This window comes from Neofelis nebulosa, chromosome X, assembly GCF_028018385.1.
Source record: "Neofelis nebulosa isolate mNeoNeb1 chromosome X, mNeoNeb1.pri, whole genome shotgun sequence".
NCBI classification, from domain to species: domain Eukaryota; kingdom Metazoa; phylum Chordata; class Mammalia; order Carnivora; family Felidae; genus Neofelis; species Neofelis nebulosa.
This window is the reverse complement of record NC_080800.1, coordinates 43,295,998-43,317,550: the sequence shown is the minus strand read 5'-3', so window position 1 is coordinate 43,317,550 and position 21,553 is coordinate 43,295,998. Positions and strand designations below refer to the sequence as shown.

Sequence of the window (21,553 nt, the reverse complement as noted above, 5' to 3'; positions counted from 1 at the left end):
TGTCCTGCTTTGTCAAAGATTAGTTGGCCATACGTGTGTGGGCCATTTATGGGTTCTCTATTCTGTTCCATTGATCTGAGTGTCTGTTCTTGTGCCAGTACCATACTGTCTTGATTATTACAGCTTTGTAGTATAGCTTGAAGTCTGGGATTGTGATGCTTCCTACTTTGGTTTTCTTTTTCAAGATTGCTTTGGCTATTCAGGGTCTTTTCTGGTTCCATACAAATTTTAGGATTATTTGTTCTAGCTCTGTGAAGAATGCTGGTGTTACTTTGATAGGGATTGCATTGAATATGTAGATTGCTTTGGGTAGTATCGACATTTTAACAATATTTGTTCTTCCTATCCAGGAGCATGGAATCTTTTTCCATGTTTTTGTGTCGTCTTCAATTTCTTTCATAAGCTTTCTATAGTTTTCAGTGTATAGATTTTTCACCTCTTTGGTTAGATTTTATGGTTTTTGGTGCAACTGTAAATAGGATTGATTCCTTGATTTCTCTTTCTGTTGCTTCATTGTTGGTGTATAGGAATACAACCAATTTCTATGCATTGATTTTATATCCTGCAACTTTGCTGAATTCATGAATCAGTTCTAGCAGTTTTTTGGTGGAATCTTTTGGGTTTTCCATATAGAGTATCATGTCATTTGCAAAGAGTGAAAGTTTGACCTCCTCCTGGCCGATTGGGATGCCTTTTATTCCTTTGTGTTGTCTGATTGCAGAGGCTAAGATATCCAATACTATGTTGAATAACAGCGGCGAGAGTGGACATCCCTGTCTCGTTCCTGACCTTAGGGGGAAAGCTCTCAGTTTTTCCCCATTGAGGATGATGTTAGCATTGGGTCGTTCATATATGGCTTTTATGATCTCGAGGTATGCTCCTTCTATCCCTGCTTTCTTGAGAGTTTTTATCAAGAAACGATGCTGTATTTTGTCAAATGCTTTCTCTGCATCTATTGAGAGTATCATATGGTTCTTGTCCTTTCTTTTACTGATGTGATGAATCACGTTAATTGTTTTGCAGATATTGAACCAGCCCTGCATCCCAGGTATAAACCCCACTTGGTCGTGGTGAATAATTTTTTTAATGTATTGTTGGAGCCGGTTGGCTAATATCTTGTTGAGGATTTTTGCATCCATGTTCATCAGGGAAATTGGTCTATAGTTTTCCTTTTTAGTGGTGTCTCTGTCTGGTTTGGGGATCAAGGTAATGCTGGCTTCATAGAAAGAGTTTAGAAGTTTTCCTTCCGTTTCTATTTTTTGGAACAGCTTCAAGAGAATAGGTGTTAACTCTTCCTTAAATGTTTAGTAGAATTCCTCTGGAAAGCCATCTGGCCCTGGACTCTTGTTTTTTGGCAGATTTTTGATTACTAATTCGATTTCCTTACTGGTTATGGATCTGTTCAAATTTTCTATTTCTTCCTGTTTCAGTTTTGGTAGTGTGTATGTTTCCAGGAATTTGTACATTTCTTCCAGATTGTATCCATTTTATTAGCATATAATTGCTCATAATATTCTCTTATTATTGTTTTTATTTCTGCTCTGTTGGTTGTGATCTCTTTCATTCTTGATTTTGCTTATTTGGGTCCTTTCCTGTTTCTTTTTGATCAAAGTGGCTAGTGGTTTATCAATTTTGTTAATTCTTTCAAAGAACCAGCTTCTGGTTTCATTTATCTGTTCTACTGTTTTTTTGGTTTAAATAGCATTAAGTTGTGCTCTAATCTTTTTTATTTCCTGTATTCTGCTGGTTTTGGGTTTTATTTGCTGTTCTTTTTCCAGCTCCTTAAGGCGTAAGGTTAGGTTGTGTATCTGAAATCTTTCTTCCTTCTTTAGGAAGGCCTGGATTGCTATATACTTTCCTCTTATGACCACCTTTGCTGTGTCCCAGAGGTTTGGGGTTGTGGTGTTATCATTTTCATTGACTTCTATATACTTTTTAATTTCCTCTTTAACTGCTTGGTTAGCCTATTCATTCTTTAGTAGGATGTTCTTCAGTCTCCAAGTATTTGTTACCTTTCCAATTTTTTTTCTTGTGGTTGATTTTGAGTTTCATAGTGTTGTGGTCTGAAAATATACACGGTATGATCTCGATCTTTTTGTACTTACTTAGGGCTGATTTGTGTCCCAGTATATGGCCTATTCTGGAGAACGTTCCATGTGCACTGGAGAAGAATGTATATTCTGCTGCTTTCGGATGAAATGTTCTGAATATATCTGTTAAGTCCATCTGGTCCAGTGTGTCATTCAAAGCCATTGTTTCCTTGTTGATTTTTTGATTACATGATCTGTCCATTGCTGTGAGTGGTTTGTGGAAGTCTCCTACTATTATGGTATTACTATCAATTAGTTTCTTTATGTTTGTGATTGATTTATATATTTGGGTGTTTCCATATTTGGCGCATAAATGTTTACAATTGTTAGGTCTTCTTGGTCTATAGACCCCTTGATTATGATATAATGCCCTTCTGTATCTCTTGATACAGTCTTTATTTTAAAGTCTAAATTATCTGATATAAGTATGGCTACTCCAGCTTTCTTTTGTTGACCATTAGCATGATAGATTGTTCTCCATCCCCTTATTTTCAATCTGAAGGTGTCTTTAGGTCTAAAGTGGGTCTCTTGTAAACAGCATATAGATGAATCTTGTTTTCTTATCCATTCTAATTTGCTAAGGTTTTTACAATCACGGATAGATGTCAAAGTTTATCTAACCCTTTCTCTACATCTATTGAGATTATTGTGTTTTTTCTCCTTTAATATGTTAATGAAATAACTTATGCTGATTGAGTTCAAATGCTAAACCACATTGCAGTTTTAGAATAAATCCAACTTGACTATACTATACTTTTTAAATATATTGGACATAAGCAGTGCTATAGACTAAATGACTGTGTCCCCTCACAAGTCATATGTTGAAACTTAATTCCCAATGTGATGTTATTAGGAGGTGGGGGGGGGTGTTTGGGAGGTGATTAGATCATGAAAGGTGAAGCCCTCAGGAATGGGATGAGTGCCCTTATGAAAGAGACTGCAGAGGGCAACCTTGCCCCTTCACTATGTGAGGACGCCACTAGAAGACAGCCATCTACGAACCAGGAAGTTGGTCCTCATCAGACACCAAATCTGCAGGTGCTTTGATCTTCAACTTCCCAGCCTCCCAAACTGTAATAAATGTTGTTTTCTAGCCACCTAGTCTACACTATGTTGTTACAGTGGCCTAAACAGACTAAGACAGGCAGTTATTTAAGGTATTTGTATATTTTCTTGAGATCTGTAATATTCTTTCACTCATCAAGTTTTGGTATCAAGGTTGTATCAGTCCCATAAAAAGTATCAGAAATGCTCCCTCTTTCTGCCCTCTGAAATTGCTTTTGCAAAATCAGAATTATTTGTTCCTTGAGTATTTCACCAGGGAAGCCATCTGGACCCAGAGTTTCCATGTGAGAAGATTTTGGGCTATAGGTTCTATTACCTTTAACGGTCATAGGACTGCTCAACTTTTCCTTTTTCGAGACAATTTTGGCAAGTCACAGGTCTGTAGTAATTTGAGTGATTTGTCCATTTAATCTAATTTTTCAATCCAGTTGGCATAAAGTTGCCTTTTTTGACATTGAGCAAATTATCACATCAATGGAAGATGATGGACACATGTCTGGAATTTGGTATTTGACCAAGTCAGAATATCCTCATTGAAAGGCAGGTGAAATAAGTGGGTGTTGAATTTGTTTTCAGTAGCTATTTTCCACTTCCAGACCTCTGAAATGTTATTCTTTCTGACTGGACTTCCCTCGCTTCCCCTTCACTACCTGATGTATTCCTTCTCATATTTTAATTCAGTTAAGACACCATATCCTCCAAAAAGGTTTCCAGAGTCCCCACAGTGGGCTGAGCATCTGTTCTGGGACCCCCATCACTGCAAATGCACCAACCACACTGCACTAAAATCCTTTCTCTGTATCTGTCTCCCCCACTAGACTGTGAGATTCTTCCTCTGCGTCCCCAGAGCAAAGGCGGTCAGTCAATGTCAGTGGAACGGAACTGAGCTTTTGACCACTGAATGGCCAGTTAAGCTCTCTAGCCATGTCTCTGTATTTCCCCACATAGATTTATCTGTTCCTTCATTTATTTCATTCAGTAGGTATGTACTGAGTACCTCCTATGTGCCAAGCACTATTCTAGAAGAGTGGCCGATGAGGAAAGAGGAAAACTAGGCAAATATGCTGTCCTGGAAACCAAGTAAAGAAGGCTTTCAAGGTTGAGGGGATGACCAACTGTGTTAAATGCTGCCAATAGGTCAAGTAAGATGAAGTCTAGGATGTGGCCATTGATATATCAATGTGAATATCACCAGTGACTTCAGCACTTCTGCTGATGTGGTCAGACAAGCAATCTGATCGGAGCTGTTTCAGAAAAGCACCAGGGCCCTGGAAGAGAACTGAAGAAAGCTGGTATAAAATTTTGCTATGAGGGGAGGTAAATAAATATATGGTTTTATTTTGCTATGTAGAGATTTTTATTTGCATGCAGTAAATATATCTACCTTTTCTGTCAAAGCTTCTGAGTTTCCTGTTTCAAGTTAGAAATGCAATGTCTGTGGACAGCAACTCCAGTATGAATTCTTCACAGCACATTTCTGAGACCTTCCCAATCTTGGGGGGTGGAGTGGGGAGAGGGGTCTCCCTCCTGGTGTCAAAGGCTGTTTTTTCTCCCGGTAACCTCAAAACTGTGGCTGATTCAAAACTGGTATCCCCACATCAATGGTGGACCACAGCTACGTGTTTGACACCAAACCCTCATGTGGCAACCACTCTTCCTCCCTCCCTGGCAGAATATGGAAAAGACCAAAGGACCTGCCTCCCCCACAAGACCACTGGACCACACGGAGTAGGCCCATGAGGTGAGGTGACACAGATCCTCAAGGATACACTGAAGCAGCAGCAGCAGGCATGACCATGTCTCATGCCCCCCTCCCCACCCTCATCCTCCCACAGAACACGACCACCCCACACGCTCAGGCCCAAACAGGAGAACACGGCACAGAAAGACACATCATTTCTCATAGAGCTCTATTGTGGCATATAATAATAGGTACTCTATATAAATTAAATTAAAAATAAAGCTCCAGCAGGTTGCACAGGTTGGCTGTTAATAAATATATCTCTGGGTAATTGTGCCCCAAGACCAGCTCACGACCACTCTCCCTCATCCAGAGAATTATACAAAAATAAATACAGGCTTGGGGGGGGGGAAGGGAGGACATGCCCAGTTCCTTTCTGAAAGTTATCTCACACCATCCACCTTGCCCTGTTCCCCTCCACTAGTGTCACCACAGGGAGCCCTGTGCCAACAAGACCTCAGGGACAGGAAGGTCTCTCTTCAGTAGGGCATCCTCAGAAGCAAAAGACCCCTCACTATATAGGCCACATGTACCATCTGAAGCCCCTGGGGGTGGTGCAGGGACTGCCTCTCCCCAGATCCCAGAGAGGGGAATGCCTGCTACTGCTGCTCCCCACAAGCAGCTCCTACGAGAACCAGGCCAGAGAGAGGCACAGTGCAAGCACCAGCAGGGACATACCACTGTTCAGAGCCACAGGGACAACTACCAACCCAGCCAGGACCCCCAGAGTCTGGGTCAAGGGCCCCCGGAGCTGGGGAGGCAATACACACACACATTCTGCATGAGTTGCTAAGGTGGGTGACCTCTTTAGGGGCTCAAGGCTTGGGCCTGAACCCTTTTCATCCTGGGAGCTCACGTGGGGCCTGGCCAAACTGGAAGGGCAGACTTCAGCCCCTGAGGGACTAAGGTTGGTGAGACCTTGCCTCCATAGGGCTGGGGCAGCTGGTTCCTTGCGAGATATAGGAACGAGGCTGTCTGCCCACTCAGTGGTAAACTCCTTGCGGCCTTCTTTCCCACCCAGGGACCTAGTCACCCCAGCTGTCACCTTATTCATGTGCAAAGAACCAGTGTCCTTGCCCAACCCCTTTTCTGGAGCCCCAGCGAACTGACCCTCTGTACCCAGAACCATGGTGCTGTCACATCCCGAGCCCTCTGCCCACGGGAGCCACACATCTCCCATAGTGGCTACCACAGAATGGGCCCCAGAGAGGATTTCCGGAGGTGATTCCTTGGGGGTATCCCCTTCTGGACTGGAGGGTATAATGGAAAGCCCCTCTTCGCCCTCCCCCTCCTCATCAGGATCCTCAGTGTCCTTGATAAGCTCCACACCACGCCCCAGCCGGGCATAGTGCAGTGTGATCTCCTCAGCCAGGGCACTGTTCAGAGCCCGCTCAGGGCCAGGCCACTTCAAGATCAGGTCGCGGTCCGTGAGTATGCCCAGGGGATGGCTGGGGGACACCCCCCCATCTGTGGGGCCCTCCCCACCACCTCCTATCCCACCTGCAGCCACAGCAGCCCGCAGGCGGCTCAGGTGAGACAGGTAGAGCTGCTCCAGCTCTTGGTCAATGGTGTCCTCGCCAAGCAGCTCCTCCAACCCACTCACGACCTCCAGACCCCCAGGGGGTTCATCCATAATGGCCCCCACGACGGAGTCCTTTCGGCCCCCTCCATTCTCACTCGATACTTCCCATGTGGCCTCCACCTGTTGCTGGCTGGGTTCCAGGAGAGGCCCAGCTGCCCCCTCACTTGCATCGGGCCCTGAGGCCTGGTCCCTGGGGAAACCACCCAGGCCAGAGTGAGAGGAAGAGGGGAGAATCCTGATGACTGGTGCCTGGGGGACCTCTGTGAAAGCCAAGGGTGGATTGCTTCTAGGAACGTCACCTTCCTCTGGGGGTTTGCCAGTCACTGTAACTTCAGGAACCTAGAGCCATTGGGAGGGGGCAGGGCAGGAGGGGAGAGAAAGGGAAAGGAAAGAAGTAGAGGAGGGGTTGGGACAAGCAGAGACAGTGAGAGCTGGTGACAGCCCACACCCAGCCCCACAGGTGTTTCCAAATAAACACTCCTTAAGGAGCCCTCTATAATTCTCCAAACTCGAAAGACTATGTCATCTGTATTAAAATAACACAATCAGATGTAGGAAAAGGGGGCTTCTTGCAGATCATAAAGCTAAGGAATTCTGTGAGCACCAATGTTTGGTGAATGGCTGTCAGTAAATATTGTTGATTGGTGTCCAAAACATATCTAGAATATCCACATGTGTTCATGTGTTTTCTCTTTTAAAGCAAATTTATTTTGGGGCACCTGGGTGGCTCAGTCGGTTAAGTGTCCGACTTCGGCTCAGGTCATGATCTTGCGGTTCGTGGGTTTGAGCCCCACGTCGGGCTCTGTGCTGACAGCTCAGAGCCTGGAGCCCGCTTCGGATTCTATGTCTCCCTCTCTCTTTGCCCCTCCCCCCACTCATGCTCTGCCCCCCCCCCCGCCCCTCCCCTGCTTGTGCTTTCTTTCTGTCTCTCAAAACTGAATAAATGTTAAAAAAACAATTAAAACAAATTTATTTTGACAAGGCCTAGCAACAATGACCAATCTAGCAGCAACAAAAACATCTAGCACCCAGATCTTGATTTCTAAATACCATTCTCCACTAAAAGGAACCAGAGCTTTTTTAAATAAATGGCTGCTTCCAGGTGTGAGGCAGGGAAAGCCCAAGATGAGTCTAGGCCATACTGTCATTCCACCATGTAAGGAAGTATTCAAAGAAGGATGGGGAGTGGGTTCACAAGGAATCTGGAACCAATGTAAGTAAGTTCACACTGACCAGAGATAGTTCAATTCAAGCATCAAAACAAATAAATGCAATGGATTGAAACTTATTAAATATGTTTAAAATTCATGAGTTAATAATACCCCAAAACCAAAAATCCTTTAATTGGTCACCCTTGGAGAAGTTCATTACTTCTGAAAACTGGTAAACAAAAGGGAAAAAATTAAGTATTTATACAGCTTTTTCAATATAAACTATATACCCTCAAGGTAGCCAAATGACTGATACGAGAAAGTTTTTTTTTAGAGAGGAATTCCAGTTAATAAATGAAATGGGAATAAGAGAATTCAATAGAGCCCCATTCTAGTTAAATTAGTTTAATAATAATAGATTATATTTAATAAATCAATTGAACAAAATTGATAGTTAAATAAATTAATTCAATTTAATAGAGCATACCAATTAAATGGAATTAATATATTAATAGAGTAAGAAAGGTGTTTCCACATGAATACAATCAGCCAAAACCAGACTGTGGGAAACTCTAAAGGACAAACAAGGTTTCTTCAACAAACAAATTGCCAGAAAAAGTGGGGGAGATTTAAAAATCTAAAAAGACTCATCAACTAAATGCAATGTGTTGACCTGGTTTGGGTCTCACAATGCCTATGAGATAAGGAAATCTGAACACTGATCAAATATTTCATGATACTAAAGATTGACTGTTAATTTCCTGAGGCATGATGTTGCATCAAGTGTATGTGGTTTTTTTATGAGTGCTTAATTTTCTGAGATACAAACTGAAGTCTTTATGGTTAAGATAATGCCTGGATTTTTTTCCAAAATAATTCCATAGGAAATGGGGGAGAGGGAGTAAGGAAAAAGTAGGAATGGACAAGTGCTGAAATTTGTTGAACCTGGGTGATGAATGTATGTGAGTTCATTATACTAGTCTCTTTACTTCTCTGTATGTTTGAAAATCTTTGTACTAAAAAGTTAAAACACACATACACATACACAGTAACATACATCTCCAGAATCTCTCTCTATATATCCCTGCCAGCACCGCACCGCTTGCCTGGATCACTGCAGTAGCCTCCCCCTCACCGTCCCCCTGCTCCTGCCCTCACCCTTACAGCCTATTTCCCTCACAGCAGCCAGAGGGAGCCTGTTAAATCCTGTTAGATCATGGCCCTCCTCTGCTCACGACCTTTTGTGGCTCTTCCATCACTCAGAGTAAAAGTCAGAGCTCTCTCCATGGCCCATGACACCCTACACAATCTGTCCCCCACCCCCTGTCTGACCTCACCCCCTGCTGCTCCCCCCTCCTGGCCACTGCTCCTTGCTATTCCTCACACACATTCGTCATGGCCCTGCCAGGGGACCCTGCACCTGCCCGGGACGTTTTTCCCCTAGTTATCTACATGGCTCACTCTCACCTTCTCCAGATCTTTGCTCAAATCTCACCACTAAGGACTCCCCTGGCCACTGGATCTAAACTCACAAAACTTCCCTCCACCCGTGTGTGTGTGGCTATGTCTCACCCGTGCACATACCACACACACACACACACACACACACACACACACACACACACTCCCCATCCCTTATTTTTTTTTTCCTTAGCACTCATCATCATCTAAAATACCCTACATTTTGGGGCACCTGGGTGGCTCAGTGGGTTGAGCATCTGACTCTTGATTTTGGTTCAGGTCATGATCCCAGGGTCATGGGATTGGCCCCCCCATCGGGCTCTGTGCTGAGCATGGAGCCTGCTTAAGATTCTCTCTCTCTCTCTCTCTCTCTCTGCCTGTCTCCCTCTGCCCCTCTCCTCCATTCTTGCTCTCTAAAAGAATTTTTAACCTTCTAAAAAATAAAATAAAATAAAATGCCATATATTTTAACTATCATTTTGTTTTGTCATGTCTCACTCCACTAAAATGCTAGTAAGCCCCATGAAGACAGAGTTTTTGGTCACTACCATATTCCCAGCATCCATAACTGCTTGGCACAGAGCAAGCAGTCAATAAATATTTGCTAAATTAACAAATGACATTTCTATAAGTTCAAGTGAATAACTGCACCCTACTCCTCCGCCATCAGGTTCTGATTTGCAAGGGGGGACTCCCTCCGACCTAGGATAGACCTAGAGCAAATCAGTCCCCACCACCCAGTCTCCCATTGGGCTGTCCATCCACAGGCTGCCAGGGCCTACTTACCTGAAGTGTCATCTGAGGCCATGGACGGAGAGGGGTGGGGGCCACCAGGGGACCCAGTGACTCCTGGACATTAGGGCGTTCTGTTGGAGATAAGAGAAGGGCAGCATTGGGGTGAGGCAGGTGTCCGAGCAGGCCCGGTTTAGTTAAGTAAATCTGGTCTTTTGGCCACTTGGCAGTTTTGCCTCTGAAGCTTTCTGTGCTAGTCTAAGGCAGAGAGCACCTCTTAATTTGTAAGAAAGAAAACAGGGAGAAAGAAAGAAATGGTAGGGGCGCCTGGGTGGCTCAGTCGCTTGAGCCTCCGATTTTGGCTCAGGTCACGATTTCATGGTCCGTGGGTTCGAGCCCCATGGCAGACTCTGTGCTGACAGCTCAGAGCCTGGAGCCTGCTTCGGATTCTGTGTCTCCCTCTCTCTCTGGCCCTCCCCCGCTCATACTCTCTCTCTCTCTCAAAAAGTAAACATTTAAAAATGTTTCAAAAAGAAAGAAATGGCTAAAACCCCCACAGCCTGCCAATTGCTTACCCACAGCAGGGGGTTTATCATCGGTGTTCTTCATCCTCAGCTCTTCCTCATTAGGCCTGTGGGACAAAAGGGAGAATGCATGGATCTGATATCCCCAGAGGCCAGTCCTGCCACCCACTGGCACCTTCTGAGCCTCTGTGGTGGCCCACCCTCACGTGACAGTGGCTGTTTTCCCTTCTGCCACCTCTTTTTATCCCCTGATTAGAAAAGCCCTACGTGCTCACTCTAGAAGTTTTATGAAACACAGGAAAGCAGAAAGAAGCAGGGAAAGAGTCACACATCAGCCAAAGGCAACTGCGATTACCATTTTGGAAAATTTCATTGCAGAGTCGACAAAATCCCTTAGATTCTGCAGACATAATTTCACAGCTGGCTTTGTCCATTTAGCAGTAAGAAGCATCACTAATACGCTTTTGCAAACATTTGCAATGGCTGTTTACCATCATATAGGCTAACCATAATGTATGTACCCATTCCCATCCTACTGAGCAACTAACTTGTTTCCTTCGTTTTGCTCACAAAGCAGGCTACAGCAGACATTGTTGGGCATAGCTTTATGAACATGTTGGATCGTTTCTGTAGGGTATATTCCCAGTTGTAAAGGAACCCACTTTTTCCAAGAAAGGGCAGGTGAAGACTGTAGGACTCGGAAAGCAGCAGAGGGGAGAAAGGAAGCAACTGGAGAACAGGATGGAGGCCAGCAGAAAAAGGAAGTAACCCAGGCTCACAAAGGCCCGGGTCCCTCCACCAACCCTCCACCCATCACCATGTCAGCCTCACAGGCCACTTAACCTCTCAGAGCCTCAACCTCCTCACCTTAAAACAGAGCACAGGAGAGCCAGGATGTGCACACCAGGCACAGTGCAGTCAAGAGAAATGAAGACATCAAGCCAGACACCAGGGCCTGGCACAGAGCAGGGGTGGATCAACTATAGATATCTACTAGTGTTGGTCCTCCTCCACCAGGCAAGTCAGGCCCGAGGTCTAAGTGGCATAAGCTAAGTGTATTTCAGCCAGCCTCTGCCAGGGGGGTGGGGGTGGGTTACAGGGATCACAGAGAAATCACTGTTCTCATTCTCAGAAATGAGTATCAAATGTTTATACATTAAGGCAAATGAGAGGGAAGCATTAACAAAAACATGTGCAGGGACGGAGAGGAGCTGAGGCAATGGCTCCGACCTTTTTCTTCTAAGAGGTAATATGATGATGTTGACATTTCTGCAGATGGTTGCAACTTTTTGAAAACAATCAGTGACCTCACAAAAACCAAGTACCACTAACTGACCTGAATATAATACTTACTATGATGTGAGGCACTGTTCTGTGTGCTTCACATATGTTAATTTAATCCTCACAGCAATCCTGAGGTAGGTACTTTTAATCCTCTGAAGTAGGCAGTATTATCTTCACCTCACAGATGATGAAGCAGAAAGCCAAGTAAACGGCTCAAGGTCATGCCGCGAGGATTGAAACCTAAGCCTTCCAGCTCCTATGTCTAAATCTGTGCTCTTGATCAACCAACTGGTACTTCCTGGACAAGGGAAACTGGGGTCTTACCTCAACCCCATCTCTGATCCTTTCCAGAAGTAGATGGGGGTAGCAATAATAGACAAGATCTCTCCCTCTTCTTTCATTCAGGCTTTTCTTTGAACCTGTTTTTTGCCCATATATTCATTCCCAGTTTCCCTGCCATCTTGGGACATGTGGCTAGGAGACCACCAGACACAGAAGTGGCTGAAAGATGCCTCAGGGAGGAAATCTGAACCAGGTACATGGATCTAGAGTCTGGAAGCTCCAGAAGGAACCATCTGTCTTTCTCCATGGACTATGGCTCATGCATCCCACCAAAAGCATTTGAATCTGAATATTACAAGGCCCTGGAGCGAGTGACTCTGGAAGCCCAGCCACTAACGCCTGAGCATCACAGATAAAAAAAAAAGGGGGGGATTTGGAACAAACCAGCTTGGTCCTACACCAGTCCCCCCGGTAAGTTTAAAATTCACGTCTTTGGACTTGTGGCCTAACACAATTTCTACTGACTTGCTGGCATAGTCCTCCATTAGATAAAATGTCATCTTCCTAGGATCTTCTAAAGCAAGCCTCTTCAAGAAGACCCACAGACACACAGAGGGGCAGCTCTCCCTCCCAGGGGCAGGACCAGGCAAGCTGTCCCCTGTCATCTGGCCCAGTGCTGACATGCACAGCAACCAGGCTTCTAAATACCACTCCGGGGTCCTAGATGTATGTGAGAGAGAAAAGCAGGAGGAAAAGAAAGAGCTCCACAGTTCAGTTGAAGGGAGAAGAGAGAGAAGAAAAACAAATACAAAACAAATCCCTCAGCCCCCAGAGCATCTCTTCCGCAGCTGAGGAGCGTGAGAAGAGGGGGAACATCCAAAAATCAGGTCAAGCAATTCAGCCGATCCCAAGATGCACAAAGTCAGCAGAAGTACATAGGTCACTCTCCCTACCTCTGAAGTCAGAGACATGAAAGCAGAAGGCACAAGCTTTTATTGTTCATCTCCTCCAACGTGGGCCCTTTTCATTGATACACCAAGTCATTTGAAAACCGTCACATCTATCCTTCAAAGCAACACCCTTCCCTTTTTACAAATGCAGAAACTGAGGCTCAAGGAACCGTGTCTCTACACCCACTAACTACACACCACGCTGATAACAATCCAAAGAGGGCTCCATTTTAAAGACAGTGTTTGAAACTGTGGGCTGAAACAAAAAAAAAAAAAAAAAAAGAAACTAAATATCTTTGAACTGTCTTTCACAGTAAACATTCAGGGGCAGCTATGACTTTAATCAAAAGGAGGATAGTAAGAGAAATGGAGTACAAGTGTATACTGACTCATTGATCAGTAACAGAGAAGAGGGCTTCTCAGAAAAATGGGGAGGGAGGAGATTAAGAACAAAACTGTACCTCCAGGGTGCTTGCTAATTTTCGAGAAGGAAACCTGCTCTTTTGGCACTAGCCCCACAAATGCCACGTGGTATCTGCTCAAGGGCAGTGGGCAGTAGCGGGCCGGGCAAAGGCCTGGGAACCCCTTGGGATGCATCCTTTGGGTGTTCTCGAGAACTAGTCAATACAGCACAGCCTAGAAGGGGCCACGCCGGGCCTGCATGCCAGTCTCCTGGGGGTGAAAATTCCTCCTGCAGTCAGGAAACTCAGTGACCACTCACCTCAGATGGCACCCGGGGAGACCAGAAGGTGAGATTTCAGAAAGAGGTGCCGTTGGCCCCAGCCTGGGCCAACAGAGACACAACCAAAAAAAAAGTGCATTGCCAGAGGCAGAGAGTAAGAGAGGGCTGACAACCCCCAAAGGAGAGGAGCAAAGCAGACTTTCAATGAGCAGTCACATCTCTGCCAGCACCGCCCCGAGTCCTCCGTGAGCACCCCAACGCTGTTTTCAAAGAACTTGGCCAGCCCAAAGTGGGTCATGAGCTGACACCCAGAGGGAAAGTCAGCAGACCCCAGCTCCCATGCAGTCAACTAGAAGAGAACGCTGACTCTCCAGGGGTCGGGTGGCTTCAGAAACCTGCCCTCCGATACTTGGAATTCCGGTTCCAAGCCATCTGCTTTCTGAAAAGAACAGGGTTTGAAGCGGCTGTGAAAGCCACCATATTATGTGGGGCACCGCTCTGCCTTCCCCAGCCACACTGTGTGCTGGTGTCAACCCTGGGACTTAACAGCCCATCCAGCAGGGTGGAGGGAGAGCTGTTTATCTGTGCTATGAGCTTCTTTTACAGCAATGACTTTATTCATTTGGCCATGACCCACAGTAAGATATACATTTTACATCGTAACCCAGCAACACCCATACATGTGTGAATATACATACTTACACAGAACTGAAAAACAGTTGTTCTTTGAATGAAACACTTACCTTCACTACATGTTGTGATGCACACTGATTATTTCCTATGCTAGTTCTTCTTCTTTTAATATTTGTTGGAACCCAGGAAATGGATTTCCCATCTCAGTAAGGAGTCAGGACATGTAATTTTGAATAGCCTCAGCTCTGCCACCTACCAGCTGTGTGACCTGGAGCAAGTTATATAACCTCTCTATGCCTCAGTTTCCTCATCTGCGAAGAAGGTATAATGGTAATACCTACCTCAGAGGGCTGCTGGGTGGATTAAGAAAATAGTGGGAAATTGACTATGAAGTGCTAACAAACAGTAATCCCCTCCAAATTTCCACCAAGGGAAACTGAGGCTCTGAAAAGGAAAGCAACTTGCCCAGCAATGCCCGGCTGGTAAGACGCACCACCCGGCCTGGTACAGCAGTTAAGAACTGGAGAACTAGAGCGGGACCGCCCTAGCTCAGATCCCGGCTCCTCCACTTCTATAGTGTGTGGCCTCAGTCCACTTCCTTAACCATGATGGCCTACCAATTTCCTGTGGAGTCAAAGATGATCACTTTCTCACTAAACCCTCACTTTCCAAACAACTAAGATGGCCTTTGGCCTGTCCTGTTTCAACTGTAATTGTTCTGGTTTCCCCTAAGACTACAAACTCAGATAGCAAGTTGGGTCCCCATCCATTCAGCAACAGGGGACCTAAAAATCATTTGAGGTCTCACTGCACATCAGCCCAGTGACAGACCCTGAAGACACAATGGTGAGCACACTCAACTAGGAAGCTTACAATTTCATGTAGAGGAAGACATTTAAAAAAATAACTCACACTCATTCTTTCAACAAACATTTATTGAGCACCTTTAAGTGCCAAGCACTGTGGCAGGCCCTGCAGGAATACAGTGGTGAACAAAAGCAGACCATGTCCCTACCCCTCACGGAGCTTACAGTCTAAGAGGGCAGAGAGGGCCGTCCAGTAATCCCCTAATGAAGGTCTAACTACAAACTGAGGTCAGTGCCTTCAGGAAAGGAAGAATGCCCTAGAACAAAGGGCCCTGGCCTAAACTCCAGGGTCAGGATGGGCTTAGGATGTGTAGAAGGAAGATAAGCAAGGGATGGGTAGGGGAGAGGCCACTCAGGAACACCACTGGGGAGGTGATGGATTCAGTCTCAAACAAGGGAGGCACCTTTGGGACGTCAGCCAAGTGGAGACATGGAGTTTGGCTATGTGAGGCTGAAGGAAAGAGCAAGGAGAAGGGCCAGAAAGTTAAGAGGAAAAGCAGCAGAGCGTGGTCCCAAGGCAAAGGAAGACAGTGTTTTAAGTAGGAGTGCTCAACCACTTCAAGAAGAAAGCCAAAAACCACCTATGGAATCTGGTAGATGTGGGGGGCTGAAGCAAATGGAGGAGAGCGTAGGCAACTCTTTAGAGGAGGGGAGGGAGGTGATTAGGTGCTGGCCGGAAGTAGCAGGGTCAGGGGTGGGGTCAAAGGACAAGTTTTTAAGACAGTAGACACACTGGCATGTACAAAGGCTGAAATAGAGGATCAGTGAGGAGGGCGGTGAAAAGCTGCCGGGAAAGGGTCAGGTTCTGGAGCAAGTGGCAGAAAACAGAAGCCAGGGCACAAGTTGGGGAACTGGCCTGAGGGGAGGAAAATGGTACCCTCCTCCCCTGTAACACAAGGGAGGGAACTTAGTCTGCACAGGCTTTGGGGGCTGCAAGTTGTGGGGAGTTCCATTCTTATGACCTCATTCTGTTTCTTGAAGCAGGAAGTAAATTCTGAAGGTAAAGAACATTTGAGTCACATCAAGGTGGAGACAAGAGTGGATCAGAAAAATATAATAGGACTGCCAGGCAGGGTAGGAAATGATCCTAAATTGGTGGCAACATACAGCTGTTCTGCCATGTGACTGACATTCTCCAGCTGGACTTGCCTATTTGGCTGTCTGTGCTATAACAACTTTGGGGCCTGAAGATGTTGGGATGGACAGGCTTCCCAGAGGAAGTACTCTTAGAACTGAAGGATCAAAATGAGGAGACTACAAGGAGCACAGGACCAACATTCCTAGTGATGGAAACGGCAAGGGCAAAGGCCCTGAGGCAGGAAGGGGTAAGGTACCTTGTTAAGAGCGCAGTGACAGGACCTCAGAAGGCAGAGGACAGTGTGAGACTAGTAGCGGTGTGGGCCAGACTGCAGGACAGGGCAGGGGGTTCTTGAAGGTCATACTAAAGCTTTCTTGGTCTTTATTTTTAAGAGGAATAGGACACCCCTAAGGGTGCTAAGCCAAGGCAGACCAGGAGGACTCCTCCTGACCCAGCCCTAGGACTCTGGACTCTGGGAGCCTCAGTTTGCTCATCCAGGAAAGAGGGGTAAAAACAGTCTCTCTCCCAGGGAATGTTTTGAAAGGATTAGATGAGGACTGTGCATGCAAACCCTCGGCAAAATGCCCAACACAGAGCAGCGGCTCCACCAAGACTCATACAAGCCCTCGGTACCTGCCTCTCCCACCCAGTTCTACCATTAAACCCTTTGACATCTTAGCGTCAGTCTGCAGCTTTTTCCCCGATTGAACCTAGCACTGTGCCCAGCACATAGTAGGCCCTCAACAAATGCTTGTTGATGGATCATCTCCGAGCCGAAGGGTTATCAAAAGCCTGGTCCAGCGATCCAGAGAATGGGGCCATTTCAGTTTCTGAGCTGTATCCCAGTGGCTACCCAAGACTTGCCCTGTGCCTGGTGCACACCACACAGTGGGCCTGTAGCCAACACTTCTGAACTAGGAGCTCTCTACTGTGGGGCGCCTGCAGGTTAAGCCTATCCCCTGAGATTGGCTACAAGCTACCATTTCCCAAGAGGGCTGGGTCGCAGGGGGCAGCTGTTCTTCAACAGCGCTCCAAGTCACCAGAAGCACACGGCTTTTAAAATGATAATAAGTTGAAATGTACTCGCCAAGGAAGCCACCGACCTACAAAGAAAATCTTACCGCTGATCTTGCAATGAGCAGCAACCTCCCCTTTGCAAGAGCTGAGATCAAAAGATAAAGAAGCTATCCAAAAGCCATCTGCCCACTTAAAATAATATCACAAGTCATGTTAGGAACCACAGACCTGGGGCCAGATACCAAAACAATTGTCTGAACGGGCTGCTTCAATTTCTCCTTAAAACCACCCATGTATTTTAAAAGAAAAACACCCTCCCCACCCACCTTGGCCCTGTGAGCTTTTGATTTCTCTGTTCTCTTCCTCTTACACTCCAAGATGACCAAACTGTTACCCAAACTGCTGCATCTTACAGACAGGGCTCCCATGACAGCCACCTGGGAAGACAACTTAGGAAATGACAGAAATGAAGATGATTCTGGGGCAGTGGAACCACTCGAAACCTTGATCTGGGTGATCTCTACACAAGAACATACATACGTAAAAATCCACTGAACCCTACACTTAAGAGCAGTATGCCTTGTATAGGTATGCCTCAAAAAAGCAAAGAGAGAGAGAGAGACAGAGAGAGAAAGAGAGACAGAGACAGAGGCAGGGACAGAGAGAACAGTTAAAAGGAAAGCATGACCTGCTGGGAACACTGGGAGTGAAATGCAGAATTTTCCCTGAACCTGGTCAGATCTTCCAGAGTAGGAAAAAAAAATGCCCCCAGCATGTCCTCCCTGGTCCTGTCACTCACTAGCTGAGTGGACTTGAGCAAGCTGGCTCACCTCCCTGAGCTACCTCAGTCTCCTTTCTTAAATGTGCATAATCATAGCACCTATACCACACAGCATGCACAGCAGGGCTCAGGAGGGAACAGACTTGAAGCTCTCAGCGCAGAGATCAGTAAATGCTGGCCACTGTTATCTTTCACAGCTACCACCGCACTTCAGTACCTTGCCCATGTTCACTGCATCCAATCCAACCAAAGTGACTGTCATTCCCCTTTAGCAGATGAGAAAACTGAGGCTTACAGATGAAGAAACTGAGGCAAGGCCACACAGCAGGTGACAGGCAGAGCATTTGGGAGGGGTATCCAAAGAACTGTACGTGTGATTCCCTAAATACAAATATAAACACTACCTAACACTTTCTGGCACGACTATGAGCCACGTTCAGTTCCAAGGGCTTTTACTCATCTCCTGTGAAGTAGGGGTTATAATTATGTTTTCCAGATGAGGGTATTGAGGCACAGTGCAGTCAAATGAGTTAGCCAAGCTCACAATGCCAATAGATGGCAGGGCTGCAATTTGAACCGAAGCACTCTGATGTCAGAATCCACTCTCTTAACACAGTAAGGAAAGGCATGCTGCCTGCCCCCTTTAAACTAAGTCTCAGGTTACTATGGAGTTCACAGGTCAGTAAGTGGGTGCTTGCCTGCTTGCTCACATACCCAGACACATCTGCCCACCAGCCCCAAGCTAGACCTTTCTGAACCACTCACTCACAGCCTAAGGCCTTGCCAGGACCACAAACATCTTGCTGCATCCAGAGGCTTCTGATCAAGCATATACAAGGTCCCAAACGCATTTTCCCATCCCCATTTCCAGTCCTCCCAGAAGCAGGGAAATGTATGCACTTCCCACAGGTGCACAGAGACTACTTACCCCAGGCTAGACTCAGGTGACCCCCTCCAAAGAATCAGGCCTAGCTGCTACCCTCAAAGAACTGTTAGTTTGATTGAGAAAACCTAGTCTCCTATCAGGGCCTCCTGGGATTAACTGGTTCCTTCTCCCAGGCTCTGAAAGGCCACAGGCAAAAACAAAGGAGGAGAGCTTCAAGTCCAGGCCCACCTGGTTCTGCCTCTGCCAGAGCCACTGCCTCCCTGGGAGAGCATGGACTCAGCCCCTCAATCCTGCAGGAGGCCTTACACTAGATTAGAACTTAACAGTAAAGAGATGCACAGGCTTCAAGGTCAGTGGTGGTGGAATTGGAAAAGCCAGGCGCCATCTCTTCCTCAACCAGTTTCTCCCTCTGGGTCCCTGGTTTGCTGCTCTGTCAAATGGGGATCAGATTCCCTGTCCCCACTGGCAAGGCCCTTGGCCCACACTACCATGTCACTGAAGTTCTGTCCACTCCCACACACTGCTCATCATTCATGCCAAGCTCACTCTCACTCAGGACCTTTGTACTCACTGTTCCCTCTGCCTGGGAACACCCTTGCTCCCATATGTGTGCATAACCACTCCTCTTTTATCATTCAGGACTCAGTTGAAATGGCAACTCCTTGGAAAAGTTCTCCCTGTTCCCTTTTCTACAAACTTTCTCCCCTCCACTCCATATCTGTGCATGACTCTTCTTATGATCATCAAAGACTCACCTCCTTAAAGGCCTTCCCTGAACACTCTAAAGCAGCTATTCCCTCCAAACTATCCCCTTTTTTCACTTTCCTCTCAGCAACTAATCTTATCCCTATGTATCTTATCTGCTGGCCTGTTTTTCTTCAAACCGTCTCCAATAGGAGCCTGTATGATCCTTGAGGGCAGGGAAGAGGTCTGTCTTGTTCAGGGCTTTACAGTTTAATTCAATAAATGAATGAATGAAACCCCAGTAATTAAAACAGAGCCTAGCATATGTTTGGCCTCTATTACTCTTTGACTAACTGACTGCACCCTCCTCCCTGTCCTGGAGAGCAGGCCTGCAGGGTTCCTGGGTCGGGATGCTCATCCTCCATCCCAGACACAGCCTTGGGTTGGCGGAGGTGGCGCTGGCAGACATTACCTGCGCCTCACCGGCTTCATGCAGCTCTTCAGCTGCCTGGCCTCAGCCTCCACGGGACCCTGGCACTCGGGCTGTGGCTCCAGCTGCTGCAGCTGCTGCTGCTGGGGCAGCCCTTCAGCATCAGTGGGTGTGGGAGCGGGTGCGATCCGGAGCAGGACTGTGTAGTTGCGGCCGTGGTTGTTGGCCCAGAAAGTGCCCTCGGGGGTCTCATAGCGCACCACGAAGTCCAGGCGCGCCCCATCGCCCGCGCCCTCAGCAAAGGGCAGCTGGAAGGCAAAGCGGTCAGTGCGGCCGCCATCGTCGGGCGAGGAGGCGGACGCCTGGCCAGGGCCCAAGCCCAGGCCCAGGCCCAGGCCGGGATCCAGGATGGGATCTCCTGCTCCTGGTCCTCCCGCTCCTGCCCCCGGTGGGCTGCGCGGGACGTAGCGCGCTGGATGGTCGCAGAAGGAAGCCCAGCCGTCGTGTGAGGCCCGCACGTGCACCGCCTTCTCGAAGGAGCGGTTCAGCACGCGTACCAACCCGCGCAGCACCGGCGGGCGTCCCCCAGGCACCCACACCCCGGCACCCCCGGGGACCGCTCCAGGAGGCGGCAGCAGCGCCTCCAGCTCCACCATGACGCGCCCCAAGCGCTCCAGACGGCCCGGCGCAGGCGGCAGCGAAAATGTGGGCACCAGGTAAAACCCCCCGCCAGCGGGGACGGGGCACAGCGGCGAGGGCTCAGGGCAAGCTTCCTCTTCCTCCTCCCCTTCATCCCCATCCTCGCCATCGTCGTCCTCGTCAGCCCCGCCGCCGTCGCCATCTTGCCCGGCCGCCGCCGCCATCTTGCCCGCCCCGGGCCCGCCCCACGGCCGGTAGCGGCGCAGCTGCGCCAGCGGCAGCCCCAGGGCCTCGTCGGCGAACAGCACTCTCCGCGGGGCCACCGCTGCCTCAACTGAGGTGCGGGGCTCGCCCGCAGCCGGCGAGGGGGGCGCGGGATGCCGCAGCGGGGGCTCCACAGGGGCCGGGCGCGCCATATCGGCGGCGGCGGCGGCGGCGGCACCGACGGCACGGGTGGCGGGACCGGCGGGGGCAGGGCCTGGAGGGGCGGGCAGCCAATGGGAAGGCCAGCGCGGGGGGGTTACGGCTCACGGGGGGCGTAGGCGGTGAGATGGAGACAGGTATAGCAGAGAGCCAATGGGGAGCCGCGCTCAGATGACGTAGCGGTAACTCAAGTGCAGGAGAAGCACGCAGCCAATGAGAATGCCCGAGAGTGGGCGGTGCAGGAGGCGGGATGGTCGGGGAAGCAATGGAGGGGGACGCTAAATAGGTATGGTGCGAGGCCCGGGATGAAAAGAGCAAAAGTAGGAGAGGTAGTGGAAGAGCGGGAGCGTGAGTGGCATGTGGGCGACGGGGAAAATGGAATGATTACAGGCGATGGGGGCAATGGGGAGCGAATGGAGAGGCCCGAAAAGTAGGAAATCCCTTAGTTGCGTAGGCGATGGGACGCGAAGACAGAAACTGCAAATAGCCAATGGGGAGCCATGCCCCTGTTGCGTAAAGGAGATGACGATAAGATAATAGCTACAGCGAGCCAATGGGGAGTCTTGTGAGCT

The 21,553-nt window shown here is 47.8% G+C and overlaps 1 protein-coding gene across 1 annotated transcript; it reads right to left on the bottom strand.

Annotated features, from left to right (window-relative positions):
* Window positions 1–5,048: 5,048 nt before the first annotated feature.
* PPP1R3F (protein phosphatase 1 regulatory subunit 3F) lies at window positions 5,049–21,064 on the bottom strand. The gene is made up of 4 exons (XM_058714582.1): window positions 19,962–21,064; window positions 10,398–10,453; window positions 9,877–9,956; window positions 5,049–6,817 (listed from the first exon to the last, which is right to left on the bottom strand). Exons 1-4 carry the CDS (start codon window positions 20,972–20,974, stop codon window positions 5,522–5,524), a joined length of 2,445 nt encoding a protein of 814 aa, XP_058570565.1. The 5' UTR covers window positions 20,975–21,064; the 3' UTR covers window positions 5,049–5,521.
* Window positions 21,065–21,553: the final 489 nt, after the last annotated feature.

What these genes read in the sequence shown, in the direction of transcription:
- PPP1R3F (XM_058714582.1), bottom strand. Translation starts at nt 20,974, where the DNA reads ATGGCGCGCCCGGCCCCTGTGGAGCCCCCGCTGCGGCATCCCGCGCCC. An exon ending in ATGAAGCCGGTGAGGCGCAG is followed by an intron (nt 10,454 to 19,961) that starts GTAATGTCTGCC and finishes TTTGTCCCACAG; the next exon opens with GCCTAATGAGGAAGAGCTGA. An exon ending in TGATAAACCCCCTGCTGTGG is followed by an intron (nt 9,957 to 10,397) that starts GTAAGCAATTGG and finishes TATCTCCAACAG; the next exon opens with AACGCCCTAATGTCCAGGAG.